This window comes from Labrus bergylta, chromosome 12 (assembly GCF_963930695.1).
Source record: "Labrus bergylta chromosome 12, fLabBer1.1, whole genome shotgun sequence".
Classification (NCBI taxonomy): domain Eukaryota; kingdom Metazoa; phylum Chordata; class Actinopteri; order Labriformes; family Labridae; genus Labrus; species Labrus bergylta.
The window spans coordinates 17,390,733-17,414,998 of record NC_089206.1 but is presented as its reverse complement, the minus strand read 5'-3'; the positions used below and the strand labels follow the sequence as shown (position 1 = coordinate 17,414,998).

Below are 24,266 nucleotides of genomic sequence, written 5' to 3'. Positions count from 1 at the left end.
CATGTTTTTCTTGACCAAATGCTGTAAGTGCAATTTCCAGATAAAATAACTATTCCTTTAAGTACTTTGCCACAACTCCCTTTTGGCTCATAGTATGTCGTCTGCCAGAAGCTCAGACTAATTGTTGTAATTAGTTGTGAGCAGAAATCTCTTGTGAATGATTTTCGCATAGTGTACAAGTGAAATGTTATCTATAAGTAGGTTATAATTCTATACCATTAGCTGTTGATTTTCTTCCTGGATGCCCCTTGGTGCTTATTGTTGTAGCAGTCAGTGGGTGGGACAGGGAGGTGTTGGCTCGATCTCAGGCTGCTAATTTATGGCTCCAGCTGCTGTCTCTCTCTCCCCAGGTGGACATGTTGATTCGTCAGCAGTGCATCTCATTAGGGAGAGAAAAACACATTTCTACAAGAACAGATTCTGTGTTAGGACAGCGCTCATTGCTGATTGGACTCCAGTGTCTCTCAGCGGGATAGATGTGGAGACACAAATCAACCATTTTGTTAAAAAGCTGCACTAAAATCTCATGACAGCAGCTTTTTTAATTAAAGAACGAACTGTGATGGATTTATTTAAAAAATAAAGTAGTAACATGAATTCAGAGGCTGAGCAACGATTGTGAGCAGATAAGACACTTTAGAGACTGACTTTTAAGTCTATAAAACCAGAAACAAAGAAAACCATCTCTACATTTTAACGATCTAACTACATGAGAATTATATTGTCCAGGATGAATTCAGCAGCAAGTTCAATTTTCAACACTATCCTCTACTTAGTTTTCTTCCCAGTTGGAAGCAGGATGGATTTTAGAGATTACCAAATCAATAAAGATTGAATGAGCCAAATTCAAACGCATGATGTGTGTTTTTAAACACTGCATGCTAATGAGCATTAAGGTAAATCTCGGGGCGCTGGCGCTCTTGTGGTTAGTGCGGAGGCTGTTATCCTCAAAGGAGGTGGCCCAGGTTCATATCTGACCTGCATGTCATTCCCCACTCTCTCTCTCTCTCTGTCCCTGATTTCTGATTACATTCACTGTCCTCTCTCTCAAATAAACGCATAAAAAGCCCAAAAGTAAAGCTTTAGAAATTTCTGAAGAGGCAATTTCAAAACATGACCGCTACAAATGCTAAAAGTTATCTGCAGCTTGCCTTATTCATATGAAACTTAAGATATTCATAGAAATCAGATTTATTTATTTTTAAAGGATCTAGTGCGTAAAATGTGCATTTTGAAGACTAAATTACTAAAACAGGTCGGAAAAAGTAATATCAGGGTTTCATTTCAAGAGGAAACAAAACTGACAACACTGCTAACCATGATGATGAATTCTTAATATAAAACCTATTTTCAAAATGCATGTTTACCTAAGAAATTAGTGCTTTTATCAAAAAGGGACGTGAAGGTGTGATCTCGTTACCCGCTTAGAAACTGTCACTCTCTACAGGTAACGGATTGGACAAGAGGAGCTACCTCAAATCAAATTAATTCACTCATGGTGAAGTTGCATTGTGGGTACTGTAGGAGAAATGTTGCAAGAGAAAATAAAAATGTTTTAATAGCAAAAGAGGGAGACACTTCTTAAGGAGTACACTCTTGAATCTGAATGGTGATAGTTGCTGTTTTAAACAACACATTTTATCTCCAGCAAACAGACACTCAAAAAATTGCATTCTGCCAAGTATTCAATATTTTATTAATTCTCAGTTAAGGCAATCCATTACAAAGCATTTCACAAACCACGTGACGACAATATCATGTCCAACACCTGGTTTGGAAAATTTTCAGCATGCAAGTCAGAGACCAAGAGAGGTATGTAAACAACCTGGGATAAAACAGGAGTAGTGGAGAGAAGAACCCATACAGTATGTGTCTCATAGGAACCCATTGGAAAGGAAGCAGACATGAAACATGCTAGAGGTTGTTTTTTTTTTTAACCCAAATAACATCCCAAGTAACAAACGATGCACATGACTGGTTTACTTATAGTGAAATAAAGGCAGAATATCAAACTTCCTGCCATTTGGCATGCACATTGAGGCCAAGTTCACCAAATGTGGAACACAGTTTGGCACAGAATATCCTTTATATGGGGCTTATGTACATAATTAGTGTTCAGCCTCAGATGAAATTGAACTGAAGGAATAATTCAAGCCATTTCCACGGAGACAATGAAATAAGTAACTGTCTTGCTGGAAAGACATCTTTATGGCTGCCCTTTTTTTTCCAAATAATTTGATGGTTCATAATTGCATAAGAGTCAAAATTGTGCTCATTTTTAAATGTATTATTTATTTATAACTGAGGGGGGTTGATTTTGATTTCCCTGTAGAGAAAAAAAGAAGGTTTTTATGAACTTCGAGCAGCCAGAGGAGCTGATTTAGATTAATTATATAAATATGTTGAGTGCCCAAAACATACAGCTCCAACTATATATCATGTTATAATTTCTTCTCTTCACGCTATCGCAATACGTGAGTGAAGTCACAAACCTGCCAAAAGAAGGACCTTTCATACTGAGTAGAGTCACTTTTCATTGCTTTTTAAAGGTTAGAGGGAAAACAATTTTATACTTTTAAATTAAATATATGACAAATTGAACTTATTAATTCATAATAATTAATAACTATATTTTGCAACAAATGAATTCATTTTTATTTATTCACTATTTATTTTGGTTTGAATGGCTTTTTCTTTCGTTTGAGGTATTCTGGTATTTATGTGTTTTATAAATAAACTCAATGGCCTCATTTCACTTCTGGTAAACAAGTGAATTTGGCTGCAGATTCAAATGTGTTTTGTGCTCCGAGAGAGAGATATGTCATCACTAATTCAATGTTAAAAGTCTAACAAAAAGCCAAATATGGATCAGGGCCTGTAACAGAAGGAGTGTTCTGCCTCTAAGCTGAGATTCTGAAGAACCATCAGACTGCCTGCTCTGCTCTGCTATAATAATAATAATAATAATAATAATAATAATAATAATAATACATTTTATTTGTAATGCACTTCAGATTATTTTTTTTAAATCTCAAAGTGCTACAGAGATTAAAAATTAAATAATAAAAATAATAAATCATCAGAATAAACCATTGGAATAAAAACAAGAAAGGTGCTTCCTATGCTATGCTATGCTATGCTATGCTAGCCGGTAAACATTAAACGGCCAAAAAGATGGTGAAGCAACAAAAATCGTGTAAACGCGTTTGCTCTAACAGAAGATCAGGCTTTCACATTCTCAGAGAACAACATGACACATCTTTGTAAACATTAGCCTTGCTGTGATGTTCCATGAAGGGCTGTAAGTACAAAAAAAGACGATGCAGATCAACTCACTTCTTAACAATGCATGTGACACTTTTTCCTTGAGACAATGCAAATAGCCATAGCTGAATTGTAAACAAGTCTTGACTTTGAATATTGTACAACAAGGCTGAGTGACACTATTCATTGTCATTATTTCAAAGATTATGAGTGAAGTATAAAAAGTACAGACACTGGTAGAGAGAGCGAGTATCAGCCACTGCAGCTGTAAAAGTCCTAATCTTGCAACACTTTTCTTTCTGTGTATCTTCAATGTGAGACCTGCTGCTGCTGGCAGAATAACACCTGGGTAACTGAATTTGGATATGTTTCCATATTCTAGGCACATTCGGATCGAGATAGTGAGTGACTGAGTACCTACAAATGAAAAAGATGGCCTTCATAAAGAGTTAAATTAAGATTTGCACACCTGGGCCTCAATGGCTGTTACTCTGTACACAGTAATTTAAAAATACAGCGAACACATTTGAAGATCAACAACTGGTTTGAATGAAATCCCAAAATGAAATTGTACTGTTGTATTAAAATGGTATTGCAATGTCGAGCAACAAAATGGACTGCTGTGCTTTAATTGAAACTTTTTGTTTTCTCGGTTAACACTCCCATAATGTGAGAGAGTTCAACACAGTGGACACAAAAATGAAATAGTACTTACGATTTCAGGGGATTAAGAAAATAAATGTTTAACTGCTTCTGTTCGGTGCATGTCGGATTTTTTAAGATTGATTAAAAACCATTAAACATAAAAGATGTTTGTTCAAAGATGTTTGACTGCTCTGGTGTTTTCTTTATTGTGGGAAACAAATGTGTTCAAGGAGAGAAAAAGTAGTGGATATAAGCTGACATCAGTCTCATCAAAGTTTATTTGTAGGGTCTTTTAGAAGTAAAAAAAATCCCAAACAATGATCCGTAACCACAACGACTATAATGGAAAAAAACACAAACCGCAAGATGATGAATAAGATATGGCAGCATGGCTTATGCAGTATTATTCACCTCTCTGCATACTAACAGGAAAAGCAAGCATTTACTTTGAATTACTCATCTTTCCTTCTGTAAACATACTGTTTTTAAAATAAATATAATCACATTTGAATATATCAGTATAGTCATTTTCTTATAAATATTTTTCCTCTTGTCATCTTGTATGAAACTCATGGTGGGAGACAAAAAGCCGAGCTGAGAACTTAATGTGGACTCCTTTCCATTATCCTCCTTGTGGTAACTGTTGTTTCTTTTAGAATAATGACTTTCAGCATATTAACATCATAACCTTTGTGCTTTCATTTGGAAAGTAATTAGTGCATTCTGTTATATATAAATATTAGAAATAGGTTTAAGATGTGATGCTGGAAAATCGGTATGGCAACGGCACACAGCAGGTCCTCTATATAACAGCTTGCAATCAAAAAATTATCTATCACTGAAATAACTGCTTATTAGCTTTTATCACATGCTGTTAGATTACAGTTCTTATCAAAGTAGAAATGGGATTTTTATTACACTTGTCACAAAATATAAGAAGGAAAACTGAAGGGGAAATATGACTTTAACCCCAACCTTCAAAGCCCACCCCCCCACCCCACCCCCAATAAATAAATTATTTCTTCAATAAATAAATAAATGCATAAATAAGTATACACATGATGATTTCCTAGTTCAACACACACCGATTCCAAAAGGTATCACAAACATGATACAAACTGGCACAATCTAATATATTTATGCCTTCAATCAGGCTCTCTCTACTGGCTCACTTGCTATCCATTACATCACCACTTTGACAGGTTTGACAGCGAACAACTAAATCTCCTCCTACACCAGGCTCCTTTAGCTCTTTCATCCTACAGCAATCAGAGAGAAAAAACCCTCCCTGATCATCGGCATATTCACCTTTAAGTGGTCTCATTGCTCCAGAAACAAAATGGAGTCTCACCATGTCTTCATTTAGCCTCAAAGCTTTTTCCATTTTCCTAAATGATGGGTGTGGATGCAAGGTCCCATCAGTCCCTCCCCCTGCCCCGCCCCAACACAGAGCAGTCTGTGGGGCTCACACGGGGTTGGTCTGGGCATGGTTGTCGACGGAGTATGCTGGTGGGACAGGGTTAGGTTTAATTGCTCTGCTTTTCATGTATAAGATCAGCTGGTCCGGGATCTCAGCCAGAACGTCTTTTGCCAGCCGTGCCATGCTTAGCACATGGTTACCTGTGCGGTCCATGTAGTCTCTGAATGGGACAAACTGTTGTGACAAGGAAAATAAATGTTTTACTTAATGAAAACAATTCTTTATGTATATATTAATTACAAGAATACCTTTTACACTTGACTTGAAGAAAAGGACTGGATCAAACAATATGCAGATGATGTTAGTATTTATACTTGACACAAGTCCTACTGTAAGGTTTTCATTCATTACTCATCCATTGACCAAAGAACCAAGTGTATGTATCCCATGTAATCTGGCCTTGATGTTCTTTAATCTAATCGGCATGTAGCTTTGTTTGCATTTGTGGTACAGGACGTGTCGTTCTACGGCTTGCTATTACTTATATAGCAGTTGTTAGACACCCAGGAAAGAAAGTTCTCCCATTCACTGTAATAAAGCGGAGGGATTGCAGTTATAAAAAAAAATCTGCTTTATCTACTTGTTATTTGGTCTGTCTGGCCATTCATTAATTCATCCGTCGTCTTCTACTTATCCGAGGTCTGGTCATGCCAGCAGCATGTTCAGCAAGTAAGCCCAGATATCTCTCTCCCAAGCAATGTTTTCCAACTTCTCCTAGGGAATCCTAATGCATTTGCAGGGAATATATAATACCTCCAGTGAGCTCTGGCTCTCCTGGGGTCTCGTCCCAGTTGGATGTGGTTGGAAAACATCCAAAGGGACGCTCACTGGAGGCATCCTACTGAGATGGTTCTTCTACTGTAAACAGCTCCTTTCAGTGAGAAGTAGCAGCTCTACTCCTTTGCTCTATCTCTAAAGCTGAGTAAAGTCATCCTGCTGAGGAAATTCATTTCAGCCTCATGTATCCATGATCTCATTCTGTTGGTCATTATCCAGCGCTTATGACCATAGATAAGGGACTGGTAATTTAAAAGCTTAACCTTCCACTTCAGCCCCCTCTTCACCTTGATGGTTTGGTACACGTGGATTACCGCTGACACTGCACACTCTTGTGCTTTGTAACTTTGAGGTCACATCCGGTGTTTCCTTGGCAAAGATTAACTTGTTGTGTATGTCATGACGGCTCTGTCATGGCTGCCGCCACAACAAGACACATCCTGACACAACTATAAAAATAAGGATATCTCTGTCTTTGATAGCTGTTGGAAATATTTGAGGTAATGTAAGTACTCAACAAAAAATATAGTAAAATAAGTTTAGTCCGTTTTTATTAATCTAGATATTTTAATGTAAACATTCTAATAGAATTCAACATATTATACCTTTAAACCATAAACTCAAGACAATCAGACATTTAGCTGATAAGACATAATTTTTTATTAGAAAAACAACTAACAATGCCAACTTGAAGCCCATTAACTTAAAAAGATTGAAGCTTTGAAAAACGTGTTGCACATGAGACGATCATTAGAAACCTCTCACCTGAACAATGTCTCTCTCTGCCAACTTCCCCCGGGAGGAAATCCTGATGTCATCACCATCAAGCTCAACCATAGCTAAAGAAAAAATATGTTTAATGACTTTCTGTGCATCAATGCGTTTCCAAAGCTTTACTATATTTGTTATAGTGAGAATCTTTAAAAACACAAATCCCCAGCCACAAACGTCCACTATGTTTTGCTGCCTGAAAAAGATTGGTCACTATTCTCACCATCAAACTCAGCTTGGCCAACTCCTACAATGATGATGGACATGGGGAGTTTAGCAGCCTGTTATGAAAAAGAAGAATACAAAGTCAGTTATCACTCAGATTAGAAGAGCATGTGTACTGTACTTGCTGTTACAGAGCATGACATCATTGTTTTCATCAGGGTATAGAGTGGTTACATTATCAGTTGTTTGTATTTTTTCCCATTCTGCAAACTCTGTATTAATCTACAAGCACAGTCCTCAAGAGACACTGAATCATGTACGTAATATCAGACATAATATAATAATGTAAACAGAAAGGACATATAACATCATAACAGTGTCTTCTCTGCGTTTCACATCACATTATGTTGCATATTTTGGGTCCTCCAGGGACTGAGAGAAAATATGAAAAACATTATTCAACCCAGGGGCAAACAGGTTATGACAACAGCCAGTATAGGGAAGAATATCTCAGTACCATACAGTGTGCAGATTTGACAAAATGTGGAACAGAAAGTGAGTAAAAGTACACACAACTAATCAATGTTTGTTTTTTATGAAAAGCACAAAAAGAGAAACAGTAAAGATAACATTTAGTTTTAATATAGTAATGTCAGAACATGAGAACAGAAGAGCTATGTGTCTTATCTAAACTAACACAACCTAAGCTTCATAAATAAAGATTCAACCAGGCTTCTCATGTGGACAGTATGCAGTGTTCAGTTTTTTCCCTGTCATGAATCCAAACACTGACCTGATGTAAAAAATCTAGAAACTCTGGCATGAATGAATGATATATGCTGGTTGAAGTGCACTTACAGGGGTAAAAGTAGGTCAGCTTTCCTAGGAAAAATCTCCTGAACAGGGAGGCAGCTCACAGTTAGGAGAAAATAGACAGACGATAACCATCATCTCCATATTGTTTATCATTTTTCTATGTCACATCCCTTTTCATGCTATCTTTCCCTTCACCAGACTCATTCCTCATAGCCTCTTGATCTCACACTAAACACAAGCAGCCTGTTGGCACCTTTCACAGCAGCAGAAGACCCCACAAGCAAAAAGCTATAAATACCAGATCAGATTCTGTATCCAAAGCTGAATTATTCAGTCTACATCATTTGTTACTTCACCTGTACCCTAAAGTCACTCAGGGGATCTCAATCCATCAATTTGTCCTAACACACAGTCCCTCCTGTTATCACACAGACACACAATACATACACAGACACTAGTAGCAGAAACGTTTTCTCATTATAACAATTACTGCAATTTAAAGACTTTTTTTATGCCTCATAGGTATCATTAACCCAGAAACAATATGATTGGAAATTAAATAAACATTGTACAAAAAGTAAGAAAATGTGTGTTTAGTAAATTGCTTCTTGGCAATAAATCTTGTATTGTTGGAAAGACTGTTTATGTCCCTTTAAAATGGAGCCACATTTGTAAGGAACATGCAATTGTGGGATGAGCAGCAGAGCTGAGTATGTGGGTTGTGCCATGAAAAACTTGTCAAATCTTCTCTGCCAATGCCAAATAGCTTATTCTGCTGTTGACTCTTGTTTGGTGTTGTTTAGTGGATTGGCTGATTGAAGTCTGAAGAAACAAGACATGCTGGCAATTTTACAATTTATTCATTTAACAAACAGGAGCCTCAGTAGCATGAGGAAGAACCATACACAGCCACAACAGCCTGGCACCTCCTCCTTATGCTGGTCACCAGCCTGGTCACACACTGCTGTGGGATGGCATTCCCATACTTCAACCAGCATTTGTTGCAAGTCAGCCAATGTGGTTGTGTTGGTCACTCTGGCATGAACAGCACGCCCAAGCTACTCCCACAAGTGTTCAATGGGCTTGAGGTCAGGACTGCAGGCAGGCCATTCCATCCTCTCCACTCCCAAATTCTGGAGGTAGTATCTGATAAACCCCACTCTTTGGAGGCGAGCGTTGTCAACTTGGAGGATAGAGTTTGGTCCCATTCTGTGGAGATATGGGATTGCCACTGGTTGTAGAATCTAATCTCGATATCTGTCTGCATTGAGATTGCCTCCAACAATGACAAGCCTAATTTTTCCAGTGAGGGAGATGCCGCCCCACATCATCACACTGCCTCCACCAAAGCTGTTACCCTATCGGTGCAGCAATTAGCATAGCATTCTCGGATTGTCTGGGTAGGGAGCTGTCAGCCATATCGTCCTGCAAACCTTGACTGCAAATCTGTAAAAGACTGCCTACGGTTCCTCAGGCATCGGATTGTCAAAACCCGGGGGAACCGGAAGCTCAAAACAAGAGTCAATAGCAACAGCAGAATAAGCTGTTTGGCATTGGCAGAGAAGATTTGGCAAGTTTTCACTGGTGCAACCTACATACTCAGCTCTGAGGCTTATCCCACAAATGCATGTTCCTTACAAACGTGGAACCATTTAAAAGGGAAATAAACAGGCTTTCCAACGGTATAAGATTTATTGCCATGAAGCATTGTTACAACAAAGAAATAATCTATCAAACACAAATTTCCTTACTTTTTGTGCATTTAGATGCTTTGTGTTTAGATGCATGGTGGATGAATATTAATATTGAAAATGCTTACACTTTGGCAACTAGCTTAATGAGCTCATTAGCTGTGACAATATTGAAGTCACAGTTTGGTGGAAGTTAAAGCATCTTAAGCTTACAGTATGTGATGTGATGTAATTTCAATAGAAAAAGACAAGTGGGCCGAGTTTGGTACAACAGAGAGTTACATCAAATCCTAATAAGAAATACAAAATATTACATAGAGTTAATGTCATCACAAATCACTTATTTGAGCTTTATTCTGCAACACCTAACTTTGTAACAATTGCCACTATTTATGAAGGGCATTCTTCAATATCTCCTTATTACTGTATCTATATGCCTTATAAGCAAACCATATTTAGATTGTTATTTATTTACACCAACTTCCTTTGATACAATCAGTGAGCAGGAATAAGGAGATTATTAATATGTGCTATTCATTATCTAATGTACTGCCAATATGCTCCCGAATGCATGCTGGTAAGTAGTGCTGGGCAATTAACAGAGTTTCGATTTAAATTACGATTTTGCCTTCCCACAATCATAATAAGGTAATTGGGATAAAACAATTACTGTGCTGCATGCTGTGTAGCGTTTGTTTTCTCCATAGGTTTTGTTTTGTGAGGTAAATGTTTCAAAGTTGTTCTATTTTGGCCACATGTGTAATTATTATTGATGTATTATAATTATTATTATTTGTATGCATTTAAACAATTTTGACATATTAATTTTCCCTTATTTCTTGTCCAGAATGTTAAAGTGTTTAAGTTTGATAAATGCTTGTGATGCAGACGTCAATTCAATGAGTAATCATGATCTCAATATCCTCAACTAGTCCAGTTTCTTTGGTTCAAGCATCAAATATAAATCAAATAGTCGTGTTTAGGATCATACATCACGAGGGGAATTAAAAGGGTGAGATGAATAAATAACACCCTAATCACATTTAGAAACCTTTGGCCAGCATAAATCCAAACATTTACCATACTATGTATATTATTGCTATGTTAGCTAACCACAAGCTAACAGCCCAATGCAGTTTAATATGTTAGCTGTTATTCACATTTATTTATGTAATACGAGATCAATGAATGATTAATTCTGTTGATTCTATTCAGCAAGAATATCTCGTGACTGTGGGGTAGAAGAAGTCAAAGGTGAGATTAGTGAAATAAGTTATTGAAGTCATAGACACATGGAGAAACTTTATATAAAAAGAAAGTTCATCATAAAATATTTCTACATACGGTTCTTCTCAAATAATTTATTATACAAAATGTAATAGTAGGATACAGCATGATATATTTTAGTGAGTAAGTGTTCAGAGTTGGCCAGAATATTAACATTGGCTGTTCTTTGTGTGTCTCAAAATAACAAAATATTCATGTTCCATTAAGTTAGTGGTTGAGCCAGCCTCCTATCCAGACTACAGTCTGTAAGAGCAGACTTAACCTAATACCTGGGCACAAACTCATTTATAGCTGTGCCTCCCAGATCACACAGACAGACCTCTTTCGTTATTTAAAATCCTAATACAACATTTTGAGCTTAAAGGAAAAACATCAAAAAGCTGGCCGCTAATGCTGTCCAGTTAGATGAGTGGACATATTACTCACTGAGGGCAAAGCTGTGGTTAACTGAAAACAAGAAGAGTAAAATAAACGTTACATTACAATCTGGTAAAAACCAGTATAGATATCTGCCATTTTCAGTCATTTAGGATATCATAGAAAATACAAAACTGCATCAGAAAGCACAAATAAGAAACCAAATGTGCCCACATTTGAGTTCCCCATTTCTCTTTTGCAAGGATTTTTTTTTTTTTTCGAGTGAAGCAGGTCACTCAGTCCTTTAATCTGAGGGCAGAGTAGTCAGGTGGTCAGCAGGACAGAGCAGCTTCAGGCTGAGCAGTGCAGAGCAGCAGACAAGATCTTAAAAGGAAGGTGTGGCTGTTCGAATGGTTTGATTAACAGTCGCAAATTCCCTTTAAACCCAGTCTGCTGGGGGTCAGTGCTCTGTGCTGCTGTGAGGGCCAACCTGGATGGTGATGTAATTTCTTGCCATTGCATTTATACTGCAACTTTAAATGAGCTCCAGTTAATATGCTGAATGCAGGAAAGGCATTAGAGAAACAAAAGCTGTTGCAGTCGATGTGCTGGATAAGAACCATGCCTCTAATAAAGCAAACCTGTTCACCTGAGAGAGAATCTCAGCTGAGCCCCACAGCCTCCTGAGGGACTCAATAAAAAGGAAACATATTGGACAAACAGAACACCCCAACACAGGGGGGGAAACAAGTGGAGCAGAAACATCCCATAAATCCTCAAATCTAGTGGCTCTAGTTTATAAACCCCTGGAAGTAACAGAAAGACTGGTGCCACAGTCAACTTAGAGCACCTGCAATATAGAGCCCTGCAGAGTAAAGGGAGAGGGAGAGGGAGAGGGAGAGGGAGAGGGGGAGGGAGAGGGAGAGGTATACATGCTGTGGGAGGTTTCAGAACAGTACTTACATTCACTATGGCCTCCTTGGTCTGAGCCATGTCTGATATGACCCCATCAGTGATGATGAGCAGTACAAAGTATTGAGAGCCATCCTGCACCGCTGCTGCATACCTAAAACAGAGGAGTCATCAGCACACAGACACAGAGACAGGTCATTATAAAGAAAAGCGAAGACTAAAACAGATACATGTTTACCGACTACAGCAAACTCAGAGATTGTTTTGAACAACCAGACAGAAAATCTAAGAGCATCAGGTCAGCAGCCTCTGTGTCAGAGGTAGGAAAAAAAAACATTGAAGAACATGTTCTTGAGAAACAAAGTCCCGTTTTGCCCAGCGGGTGACAGAAAAGCTTTATATAGATGTGTAAAGCAGTCAAATCTGCTGTATAGCTCGTCGTGTCTCAGAGGTCTATCCATGCACTGTTACGAAACCCATCCGAGACTCCACAGAGAGTGTGGCCTAGTTTCAATTGCCCATCACTGGCTGCTCTATGAATAATTTATTAAACTGTTTATGCAAGTGCTGCAGTCTTATTCTTTCAGAGGATTATTGATTGCCTAGCACTTTTCTGACCTGACTTGATGAGCAAACAGGGGAAAACACATCATAGATCATCGTGAGCGCCAAGGACAGGTCAGAGATCAGCCCTCAATCTCGCTTTTGATTTGTTAAATTTGGCTGTTAGGGGTCGGCATTATATTCAAAGAGCGTGTCCTGTTAGTGATAAAAGCATGCTTGAATACATTTGTGTGGCAGACCGCAGACATTTAACCACATATAATAATAATAATAATAATAAATGTAGCATTAAACCCAATATTGTATTTTATCTAGTCTACAGTGACTAATTTGCAGTACTTGAGTTTTACTGCATCCTTAGTTAAACTGCACCCTTGGGGCAAGTAGAGTGGATTTGTACAAGTTTAAATGCATAAAGTTTTCAATTGCATTCAACCCAGAATCCTTAAAGACATAATGTGACATTATTTATTGGGCATAACAACCTTTTTAATTCAATGAGATTCAAGTGTAAATGGTGTGCAACAAACCATTTTTCAAGTGTTTATCAAATCTGGATGTGGTGTTAAAAGTTGAGCATTTCCTTATGAAGTCGTTTTTAATTGTGGTTAACTCTGCAGGAAATCTAATCTAAAGTTGATGCCAAGAGTGAATCATTATAATTCAAGTACAAGCAAAGTCATGAATCATCATTACTGAGACCTAAGTCCCAGACTGAGCCTGCTGAGTGTTCATCGACTACAGAAAACTTTGGAGTACTGTTGAGTCCAGAATTCAAAAACAGTTTGGGGTCAGTGTACATCTATGCCTTGTAAAAATCTCTCTGCGGTTTCCATCCTTCAAAACATTCACTTCTTCTTTTTTCAAAGGCAGGAATAGTGTAGTGTTTGCTGGAAACCCTGTAGAGGGTCATCGGTGCAAGTTTGTATTCATGCACACATCCACACCTACACAAACATACATATGTACTAGATACAATAACTTGAAGGCTTCCACATACAGTCTGAAAGACACCTGCACATGCATGCTAACCATTTATTTTTATTTCAGGCATGAAGCTGATTGTTTATGTTCCTTTCATTTGTTCATCTCCATTCAAAGAAAAGACATCACTCACTGTCTTATAAACGTAACAACGTGTGCATCAGGGGGAAGATCATTTACAAAGGGTTGTGCATACATGTGCTCTTTAATGCTCACTAGGACAGCTGTGTGTGCGTTTACCTCGCCACATGATTAACAACAGGAGAGAAGTTGGTGGGTCCATACAGCTGAACTGTCTTAAGGCTTTGATGGTAAGCATCGAGGATCCCCTCCATGCCATTACAGTAGGGATTCTCAATGTTGCCATTCTGAGAAAAACAAAAACAAAACATGAATTGAATATAAACCACTGTATTCAATATAGTATTACAGTCTGAATGGAATATAACAGGGACATAACAGTAAATAGCTAATGTAAACAACCTTTGTCTCAGTTGTACCACAACGTGTCTGAGAATAAACTTAAAGACTCAAAAACAGTTTGAAACTTTCAAATTCATCTGTTGAAGCCCCCGAGAGCAACCATCATTAGTCATCGGTGTTAACAAAAGTGCATGTTTTATCTTATCAGTGACGTCACAGTGTACTGACCAAGCTGCAACCTCCAGAGTGGAAAAATGAAGCCAATGCGAAAGTGCAAAAAAAAACCTTTGGTTTCTCGAGTGTCTGCTTGAGGCCGGCTCCAAAAGACCAGGAAATTAGAGGCGTGACAGATCTGACTGCAAGCGGCTGCGGTGTAGCGGTTTGCCAGGAGACTCAAAGCCCGCCTCAGCTCCAGCTCTCTGCCTGTTGTTATGTTGACCCAAAGTTTGGTAGAGTCAGCATTTCCAATATGGAAGCTTCCAAAACAGCCCTTTAGAAACCAATGGGTGATAGCACTCAGGCGTCGTCCATGATTATTAACAGTCTATGGTACTGACACACTGCAGAGTACACCTCTACATCACTGCAGCAAAGGAAAACATTAAACCTATTGGGATCTGTAGAAATGATGAGGACATTTGACTTTCGTATAAAGTACGGAAAAAGAGGTTTGTTTACAGTCTCTCTTCTAAAATTAGATTAACGTGAATGTACTCTCTTTGAATGCCTAATAATGAGAATAAGAGTACTTAAAGGGATACTTCACCTGTTGAAACATGAATCTGTATTGACATTGGGTCATATATGTAGTAGAAATGTGAAATACATTTAGAAGTTGGTGCCTTCTTTGCAGAGAAAAGGCAGAAAGGCCCTGTGAAGTGTTCTGCTCAGTGACGTTTTGAAAGCGTTCTTGACCCCCAAAAGTATCAACTTTTGTTTAAAAGATTCTTAACTTTGAGGAAAGTTTCTAAAAAAACAAAACATGAATGACAAACAGTTCATCCTGGACTATAATTTCACTTTTAAACACACTTACAGGACAAGAGCGTGAAAGATTGAAGCTTCAATTATACGCTGAGATGAATCTTAATTTGCTAATTTCAGTGGAAACATGGAGTGATGCAGACATTACCCTGTAGACAGACTCCTCATTAGGCTGTACTATGAGGCAGGCAGAGAACATTAGCTGGCAAGGAGAAGCCACACTGATTTAAGAATCCTTCAGCCTCACACAGCTTGATTTGCACTATAAAAGGTAAATGGGATTCACTCTGAATTATGCATGTTGGAGGTGTAGCGGCAATCAGCTCAAAATGCACACATCCATATTGCACATGAAAACATACTTATCCATACATGTTGCAGAGAGTATAAACACACAGAGCACACACACCCAGTGATAAACTCCACTGGGAACCCAAACATGTTCTGAAGAATCAATTCATCTTATAGGAAAAATTCTGACGCAGAATTACAACCTGAATATATAAATCCATCGTGCACTCACCAAAGGAAACTCATGGGAGACCCTCCCATCAGGGGGCAGCTTAGCACCGAATCCCAGCGCAGGGAACATCTTATCACTGTCATAGTCCTGGATGATCTCTCCCACAGCCTTCAGGGCCATGGCATAGGCATTCATCTGGTACGGGTTCATGTAGTGAAGTGAAGTGGACTGGGATGGATTTCCTTTCATGATAAGAGGAGTCAGAGTCAGTGATGCAGACCCTCAGACTGACACCAAACTGACAGCTGCAGCCAGGGAAACATGTGTGAACGGAGACTAAATTGGATGTTCTGAGTCAGAGATGGAGCTTGATGTTATCCCAGTGTTACACTGGAATGTAACGTTTATATTGTGTGTTTAAAAGCTAAAGTTAAAGTTTAGAAATTTCTGGATGGATCATTAAAATATAATGCTGAAGCAAGAGAAAAAAGGAATAACGTAAAAAGAACAAAAGTAAAAAAAAAGCTAGTAGAATAGTCCGATTCAGAATAAAGTCAAATATATGACCTGATTCTTTATGTTAATTTCCTAAATGGTAAAGTGGGCAGGGATGCTCAATCTGTAATTATAAGTCATTGTTACAAATAAAAGAGATAAATATAGTTGATTAAAATTTGCTTTTAAAAGTTATTAAATTGTGGGAGTGCCGATAGTCTAGCGGTTTGTCGCACACCACATGTACAGAGGTTATGGTCCTAATCACAGCGGCTGTGGGTTCGAATCCGACCTCGGCCCTTTGCTACATGTCACCCCCCACTCTCTGCTCTAAACATTTCCTGTCTCTCTTCAGCTGTCCTATCCAATGAAGGCAAAAAGGCAGTTGGAAGGCAAAAAGTTATTGAGTTCTAGTATTAAATAGCTTGAAATATATATAAAAGTAATATACATAATATAAAAGAAAGTACTTTAAATACCCACACTGGCTATTTCAACTAAGACTATTTCTTTGTATTTATTAAAAATCTAAATCTAATTTTCAATTTGTTTTGCCTCTCTATAATGTCTTTAGTACCTATTTATTTCTTGTATTTTGAGCAGGATACATTTTTTTTTACTTGTTCTTAAAGCATATCCTAATCATTTATAACGCTTTATCTACTCTTTGTACAAGTCTAACAAGACAAGAGATAGACTATTACAAGCAGACAGAAAACTCCAGCTCCATCTTTGATTCATGGAAAACTCCACAGTCGTACATCAGAGGATAAATGGAAGCAGAGCAGGGTGATGGTACCAAAACACTCACCATTTGATGCAGTGAAATCAATGGCCACTGTGAAGTGAATCTGAGTCCTGAAACAGATGAATGAGGGAAAGGATGCTGTTAACAAAACAGAGGCAGCAAAAGCTCGATGCTGCAGTTTAATGAGGCTCTGCCAGGTTTCACTGTGCTCTCAATCTCTCATCTGAGAGGAGGTGTGACAAAACAAAACCCAGAGTAGTGCTGACAACCAGGTTTATTATCAGTACAACATCTTATCCAGGTTTTAATGCTTGGTATTAGGAAACAGAGAAAGGATACATTTCCTTAATCTTTATATATACAGTAAAGACCTAAGCTTGTAAAGTCTCTCATTTAAAGATTTAACCACAAACAAATAAAAGCCAAAATCACAAACACATCCCACAGTCTCTAAAATGTTCCCCATAAACACAGGATGAGTTGCTGCAGCTAGCTAAATCTCTTGGCTGAACACACTGAGGAAGCTATTTTTCCTCATTGGCTGTCGTATGATCTATGGAAAATGGATGTTTTTCTTTCCCTTCCATCAATCTGGAAAATCAGCACTGCAATACTTCCAAAAACTATAAGAGATGTTTTATTCATGAGCCTCTTATGCTAAGAAACTAAACATGGCCTAACTAGTCTCCGCTGGATTTTTCCCGTTTCCCCCGAGAAACGTAGAGCATAGGGAAAGGGGAGCTCAGATATCAGAGTGTGTGCTCTTTCATTGTGATTAACACTGATTGCCTTTTCTGACTTCAGCTCCATTCAGAAATTCCCACAAGCACAGTATCCAAGATAATGGTGGCTTCCTCCTGGGGAGATTCTGACCCCAGCTCATTAATCAGCATTGAGCCGGACCGCTCAGCGGACAAAGGGGAATTGTTACAATGGCATGCTGCCTCAATTGGACCGTCTCTGCTGATTTCTCTGGTTAGTTTTCACGGTTTGACTAGAAAAGCAAGATGGTGAGTTAGAGTAAAGGGAGAGCGCAGGACAGGAGAAACTGTCAGTCAACCTGCCAATTACAGTCAGGTCATCAGAGCATTACAGGGAGGTCCACCCTCCAATATTAGCTTAGCTGTGAGTGAAATGGCATGGACCAGTGTCACATTTACAGCATTTAAAGCCAATTAACGTGTTAAGTGAGAGGAGTGCCTCCTTTCTGGGCACATGTTAGTGATTCATTTCTTCAACTTCCTCTAAGAATATATTCATATCTAAAGTCTACATGTTATGTTTTGCATCATTAAAAATGACCAGTGTGTTCTTTGCAACATTTCAATCCTCTATGGTTCTGCTTTTCTATGAGGATGAACAGGTTCAAAGATCATGTTATTCTCAGCGGTGCCCCTTTCTATTAGAGAGCAGTGCTGTGAAACAAAAAGGCCAATATCATGAGGGGTCAGTATTACATCTTCCATCCCACATATGTCTGTATTGAGCACATTGGTTTGTCATATTTTCTGTATTTCACTTATGAAGCACAGTTGGGAGCTCACAAATTCTTTTGAGACTACAAAATCAATACAGATTGCTTTTGACTGATGCTGCAGTATGGTTGTCTGTTTTGCAGGTCTTCTTGGAAAGGACCAGTGAATGGAGGCCTTTCTGAGGTTATTATTTTTTCCTTAAATCTAAAGTCCTTTTGAGCAGGTAATTTTTCAGACATTTTTCATTTTTCTAACTTTCTTATTGAGTCATCTGTTGCTCCATGGACAAATTAAAAGAAAAGCACTATTGCCTACATTTAATCAGTTCATTAATCTGACACTGGCCTTTAATGACCCCCTCCAACCTGATCCAATACTTTTCCCAAATACAGTAGAACTAAATCCCATATTTCCTTGACGGCCTCACTCTGTTATTTTATATGGTAATTAACTCCATCATAATCTCCTTTTCTTCAGTTTTCCTCAGCTCTAGAGACAGCCGCTCCACCAGTTTGTGTGTCACCTTGAATCACTGCAGTGGTTTAAAATAGGCAACAAACCTATCTGTGTCATATTGACTTCCCCCTCTCAGTTAGACAAACACCATATGGCAGGAGTCTTTGTAATGTGAAATCCCTGCAGTCTTGGCAATCTGCACTGGGTAGGATATTGTATGTAAAACGATGTGACAGAGACAGCAGCTACAGTGCACCTATGATCTCATCGACATGTGCTGAAACATAGCCAACAAAAAAGACATCAATGAGCAGATTGACGCTTTTGTTTAATGGAGTGCAGGCTCATGTAACCAGGTGTGTAGAACTGGTTACAGAGGCTTGTGTGTGTGTGTGTGTGTGTGTGTGTGTGTGTGTGTGTGTATGTGTGGTTGGCGAGTTTTAAATCCTTAAATTTGCATTTTACATTATAAATAAAAGTAATTCTATTGAATCGTTTTTCTTATTATCATGCAGTAGACATCCTTACAGTTTCTGATTTTCATTTTTTTCTGTTAAGAAAACTCTGCTTTGTCGGCTTATCTTTGAGTGACGTTCAAAACCAGTATTGAATTATTTAATTTACAAACAAAAAGAAACAGAAGAAGGGGCGCAGATGGGCTAGCGGTTAAGTCGCGCCCCATCTAGAATGCTATAATCCTCCAAGCGGGCGGTCCAGGTAGGGGTCCAGCCTATAACTTATTTTCTCACATGTCAATCCCCACTCTCTCTCTCCTGTTTCCTGCTCTATCCACTGTCATATCAAATAAAGGCAAAAAGCCCCAAAATAAATGTTAAAAAAAAAAAAACAGAAACAGAAGAGAAGGTACTTTCTTCTCTTTCTTTTAGCCCTGTTTAATGTCTGCTCCTATTCCTTTCAAACCCACAAACAGCACCCATCAGAAAGATGAGGGAGCTAGTACAGAGCCTGAGAGGTAAAACAAGTCCAGTTGTTGTTGCTCCTTGTTGAAGTGTTTGGTAATAATTGAGGGAGAGTCAAATAGAACTCTGATCTCCTATCATCTTGACTGTGGTGGCTGGAAAGTAGGAGAATCATGTTGGGAGAGAATTTAGTATAAACCGACATGATGAAAGTGGACATTTTGAAAAGTAAAGGGAACATGTTCACCCTATCCCCCGTGGAAATGATGTTCTAAAATATTTAGTCTGTTAGTAAAAGTAGCCTTAAAAAATAAAGAACGAAAGATCAAGTAGAGAAAAGACTCTTAATGCAGAACACTTGTCACAATATTTTGGGGTCGCAGAGACAAAAACAACATTACTGTAGATACTTCATCTAAATGGCCAAAAGGGTGCCCTGTGCACAGCCTAAACACGTTCTCAGGTGCACATGGAAGCAGGAACAAGCACTGTGTGTGAAATGATTGTAGATACATTCAAAAGAAAATCTCTGCCAACCTGTACACTTAATAAAATAAGTGATGGTGTGGAGATGATAGCATGAAACATCAAAGCAGAACAAAGTATAGCAATACATCTCACAGAAACTGAAATATTGCACCATTAAATGATTGAAACCATGTTTTCTGTATTAAGAAACTACTATATATGAACTAAAATAAAACCTAGAAGACAAACACTGCCATGGTCATCTCCTGATTTATAGAACGGGGTGGATCTCAAAAGCCAGTGAAAGAAAGAGACAAAGAAAAGACTAAGGTGTGCTCCTGTGAAAATGCTGCAGTCTGACCGCTAAGTAAAATATACAGTATCAATTCCTCCCTTTTTTAGAACAACAGGATATTGTGGGATAAAACTATTAAAGCTTAATAAGCTCTCCACACAATAGAGGCTCCTCAGAAGCCATTACACGGCTGATGTCTCTCTGCAGATTCAATTTAAAAGAACTATTCGACATCTGAAGAAAAGAATATAAATCTTTCATTAGCCTTGGAGAATTGGAGCAGTGTGAGGCTTTTGGACTTTAATTAGCCTATATTTGACTATATCTCTGCTTCTATTGAATGCTAATGAAAATTTATGAATAACCAATTCACTGTGAAGCCAGTCAGGATGTGACGCTGTGTCGGGAGAAGAAATTGCTTGCTGAACATGCACTTTACGAAGTCATCTAAAATGCACCATGTTAGTTATCACCTGTTAGAAAAGGAACAGTAAAGCAAACACAAATGAAAGCAGAGGAATCAATAGAAGGACTCGTAAATATCCAATCTGGGTCTTAGATCAGATTTTTACGGCTTAAATCACAACTCTGCTTCTATTTATCCACTTGTCTCTCTGGAGGGCATGTCTGGCAGGCTTTCAGTTTAAGCCGTTTTACTCTTCCATTCGCTTTTCATACATTTGAGTTGAACAAAGATTCATCTATTTTCACTCAGCTACAGTATCACACATTCCAAATCGAAACCAACTCATCCATCGGATAAACACTCAGTGTGCCAGAACTCATACATTGTAAATGTTGTTTCTGCAGATTGAGTGAATACATCAAATTTAAGGTTGGAACGAAACAACAATTTGATTCAGAAGTATTTTGTGACTCTTGCTTAATCAGAATGATTCTTCCAGGTGCAACTTCCAAAAGATCATCCTTTACAAAAAGGTGTTGTGGGAGTGATTTGTTGGACATGAACTACAAACGAGATTGGAAATGTTCAACCAATTGTTTTGTTCATACTTGGCGAGAACATCAGCTTCTTTGTTTCCTCTGAAGTTATTTGGTCAATTCAACTGTATTCCTTTTATAATGAGATGAAACATGCATTTATTCTCCTCTTGCACCCATTGCTTCACTGTCCCAGTGGGGCCAAACCTTTGTTTCTAATGAGGTTTGTATCATCCTCACTTTGAGGGTTAAGGTTGTAGTTGTGGTTTCTTTTCTTAATGTGGGTGAAGCCTTTTGAGACAGCACCAGCTAATTTTGCCTATACTGTAGATATACTGTAAATCTGATGGATGTTTGGTTGAAAACAGACTCCATAAAGATGGTTAACAGCTTAAAGCTTTTCAGTATAAATTGACCCCCTCCTGAACGTCTTCTACCACTGTAAGCCTGCTGTTTCTTTTTCCATGGATACACTTAATCTCACCCATCATGGATAAGCAGCACGCTCATTATTTCGTCCCTCCTCTGCCAGCACTAGTAATCTTGTTTATTTTCTTCATCGGTCTGTCCTGCAATCTGCTGCAAGACAAGAATCTGTTGAAAGCAATATCTTTTATTTTGCTTTTGATTGAGCAGAATGGACATGGAATAATATCTCTGCAGCTGCGTCTTAAATCTTTTAGCCACCGTTTCTTCAACAGATCATGGAGATAGAATAGAAACAGCAGTGAATCAAGTGATACATTTGGCCTGTTTATCTAAAATATACATACACTGATCCAGAGATAGCCTACAAAGAACATAAGCTAACGTGCACATTTGCTCTAGCCAGCTGCTGGCTCGTATATACGGTATATTACAGGTAGGAGAAGAAAGCCACATCAGCATAATTCAGATGCAATCAATATATTTTTCCAATAAATGAATCAATGTTTTAGCTCTTATCGGTCTTACTTGTGAAAAAAGGCCTAGATTTATCAATTCAAATATGTCTAATTGTGCTTAAGACAGGTGTTTTAAATCACTGAGCTTCTATAGAAATCAATAGAACGCAGACCATAGAGGTCATGAGATAGAGAAGTGTAGATGTCTATAAAAGTAAATTACATTTTCAATTAACGGTACAAAAAGAGAAATTGAAGTTTACAATAGGCATAGCTCTCGTTTTAGCAACCACAAATGAGAGTTAATCAATTTCCTTTTTTTTTTTCTTGTTCTTTGTAATCAAATTCAAAGAATAACGATGATACCACACAGGGCATCAGCTTTATGCAGTATGAAGCCAGCTTCTGTATACTCTAAATTCATTTGAACACCTGAAATAGTCTTAATGAACCTAACCACGTCCTTCATTACTGTGATTAAAATGTTTCTGTTTTGTATTTGCTGGTTCCTATAAAGACATCTTGGTGCCCTCTCAGCTCGTTGTTTTCAATCAAAGAAGATGATAAAAAAAAGTTAGATGTATTTTCAGTCTTTTCATGCCTTTATTGTAGAGACAGGACAGTGGACAGAGTCGGAAAACGGGGAAAGAGAAAGAAAGTGGGGAATGACTTGCGTGAAAGGCGCAACAGGTTGGATTTGAACCTGGGCCGTCCGCTTCGAGGACAAAAGACTCCGTACATGGGGCATACAAACTAACCACTAGGCCACCAGCACCTCAGACTCACATTATTTTTATAATAAGTATATGGTCAGTTGTTACTTGGATGCAGTAACAACTTCATTCCTGTCAGTGATAGGAATTGAATCAGCTGCTTGTCCACTGCATGCTTCTTGTCAGAAGACTGATCAGTTATCTTAAAATTATTATTTAATATGAGCAAAACAATGTGTGTGTTAGTTAATTGAGTTGATTTAAGTGAAGTCTATTGGGTCTTGGTGCTGAGTTGAACTCATTAACATAAAGAAAGTGAATGGAGCATCAAATCATCTAAATTTGGGATATTTACATCACTACTTCATTCTTTAATGAAATTTGACAGCAGAATCTAATGGACCCCCCAAAAAACATGTCAATGTTTTGCTTTATGGCCTAAGAGACTATTTGGCTAAGAAAACAACCTTCATTGTTTTTAGGGGCTCACTATTCTTTTTTTTTTTCTTTTTTTTTTAAGATTTATTTTTGGGCTTTTTGGGCTTTTAATGGAGAGATAGGACAGTGGATAGGTTCATAAATCAGGGAGAGAGAGTAGGGAATGACACCACAGGTGGGATTTGAGCCTAGGCCGCCCGCTTAGAGGATCAAAGGACTTCCATACATGGGGCGCGCACACTAACCACTGCGCCACCAGCGCGCCGGGGCTGAATATTCTTATCTGTGCAGCTTCGTATGAGACTCCAGGACTTCCATGGTTAATAAACGATTAGTGAGGCAACGGCAACAGACTGCAGCAAATCTTTTATGACGATTTAAAACACCTCAAGAGACAAAAATCAGAACACAGAAAATGGAATGATTTTTGTCTTTTTAGATATGTTTCTAAAAATCCCCTCCCTGGTGTATTTAAAGTAGTAGTCTTAGTCATCAGGCCCTCTCCCAGGCACATCATTGAAATCATACAAAAGAACCGATGAGCTTTTAACATCTCTAAATGTCTGTAACAAAAAGATGAAGTACCACTCAACAGAACGCTTCACTCCCTGTGCTGGTTCAAATTGATTAAAGTGATAATCTGTCTCTCGTTTCTGTCTGAAACAGTTTCATGTGAAGATCACAACTTTTTATTGAGCATGAAGGGTAAAACGCTGTTTCAAGCTTCATACTGACGGTTTTTATTAAGATTTCAATTCCAAACTCATCTAAAGCTCAGAGATCCAGTAATAAATGACCTGAACATCAGACTCAGGTGAAACTAACGTGTGTGTCGCATTTTCTGTTATA

The 24,266-nt window shown here is 38.2% G+C and overlaps 1 protein-coding gene across 2 annotated transcripts in view; it reads right to left on the bottom strand.

Moving 5' to 3' along the window:
- Positions 1-1,667: 1,667 nt before the first annotated feature.
- cpne5a (copine Va) overlaps positions 1,668-24,266 on the bottom strand; it is a 74,326-nt gene continuing 51,727 nt past the window's right edge. For both annotated transcript variants that reach the window (XM_020648255.2, XM_020648256.2), the window contains 7 exons: positions 16,890-16,936; positions 15,644-15,825; positions 13,954-14,081; positions 12,217-12,319; positions 7,161-7,218; positions 6,932-7,005; positions 1,668-5,563 (listed from right to left, as the gene is read on the bottom strand). In XM_020648255.2, the coding sequence (XP_020503911.2) occupies positions 5,375-5,563; positions 6,932-7,005; positions 7,161-7,218; positions 12,217-12,319; positions 13,954-14,081; positions 15,644-15,825; positions 16,890-16,936 (781 nt within the window). In that variant the 3' untranslated portion in view covers positions 1,668-5,374. The remainder of the gene's footprint in view (positions 5,564-6,931; positions 7,006-7,160; positions 7,219-12,216; positions 12,320-13,953; positions 14,082-15,643; positions 15,826-16,889; positions 16,937-24,266) is intronic.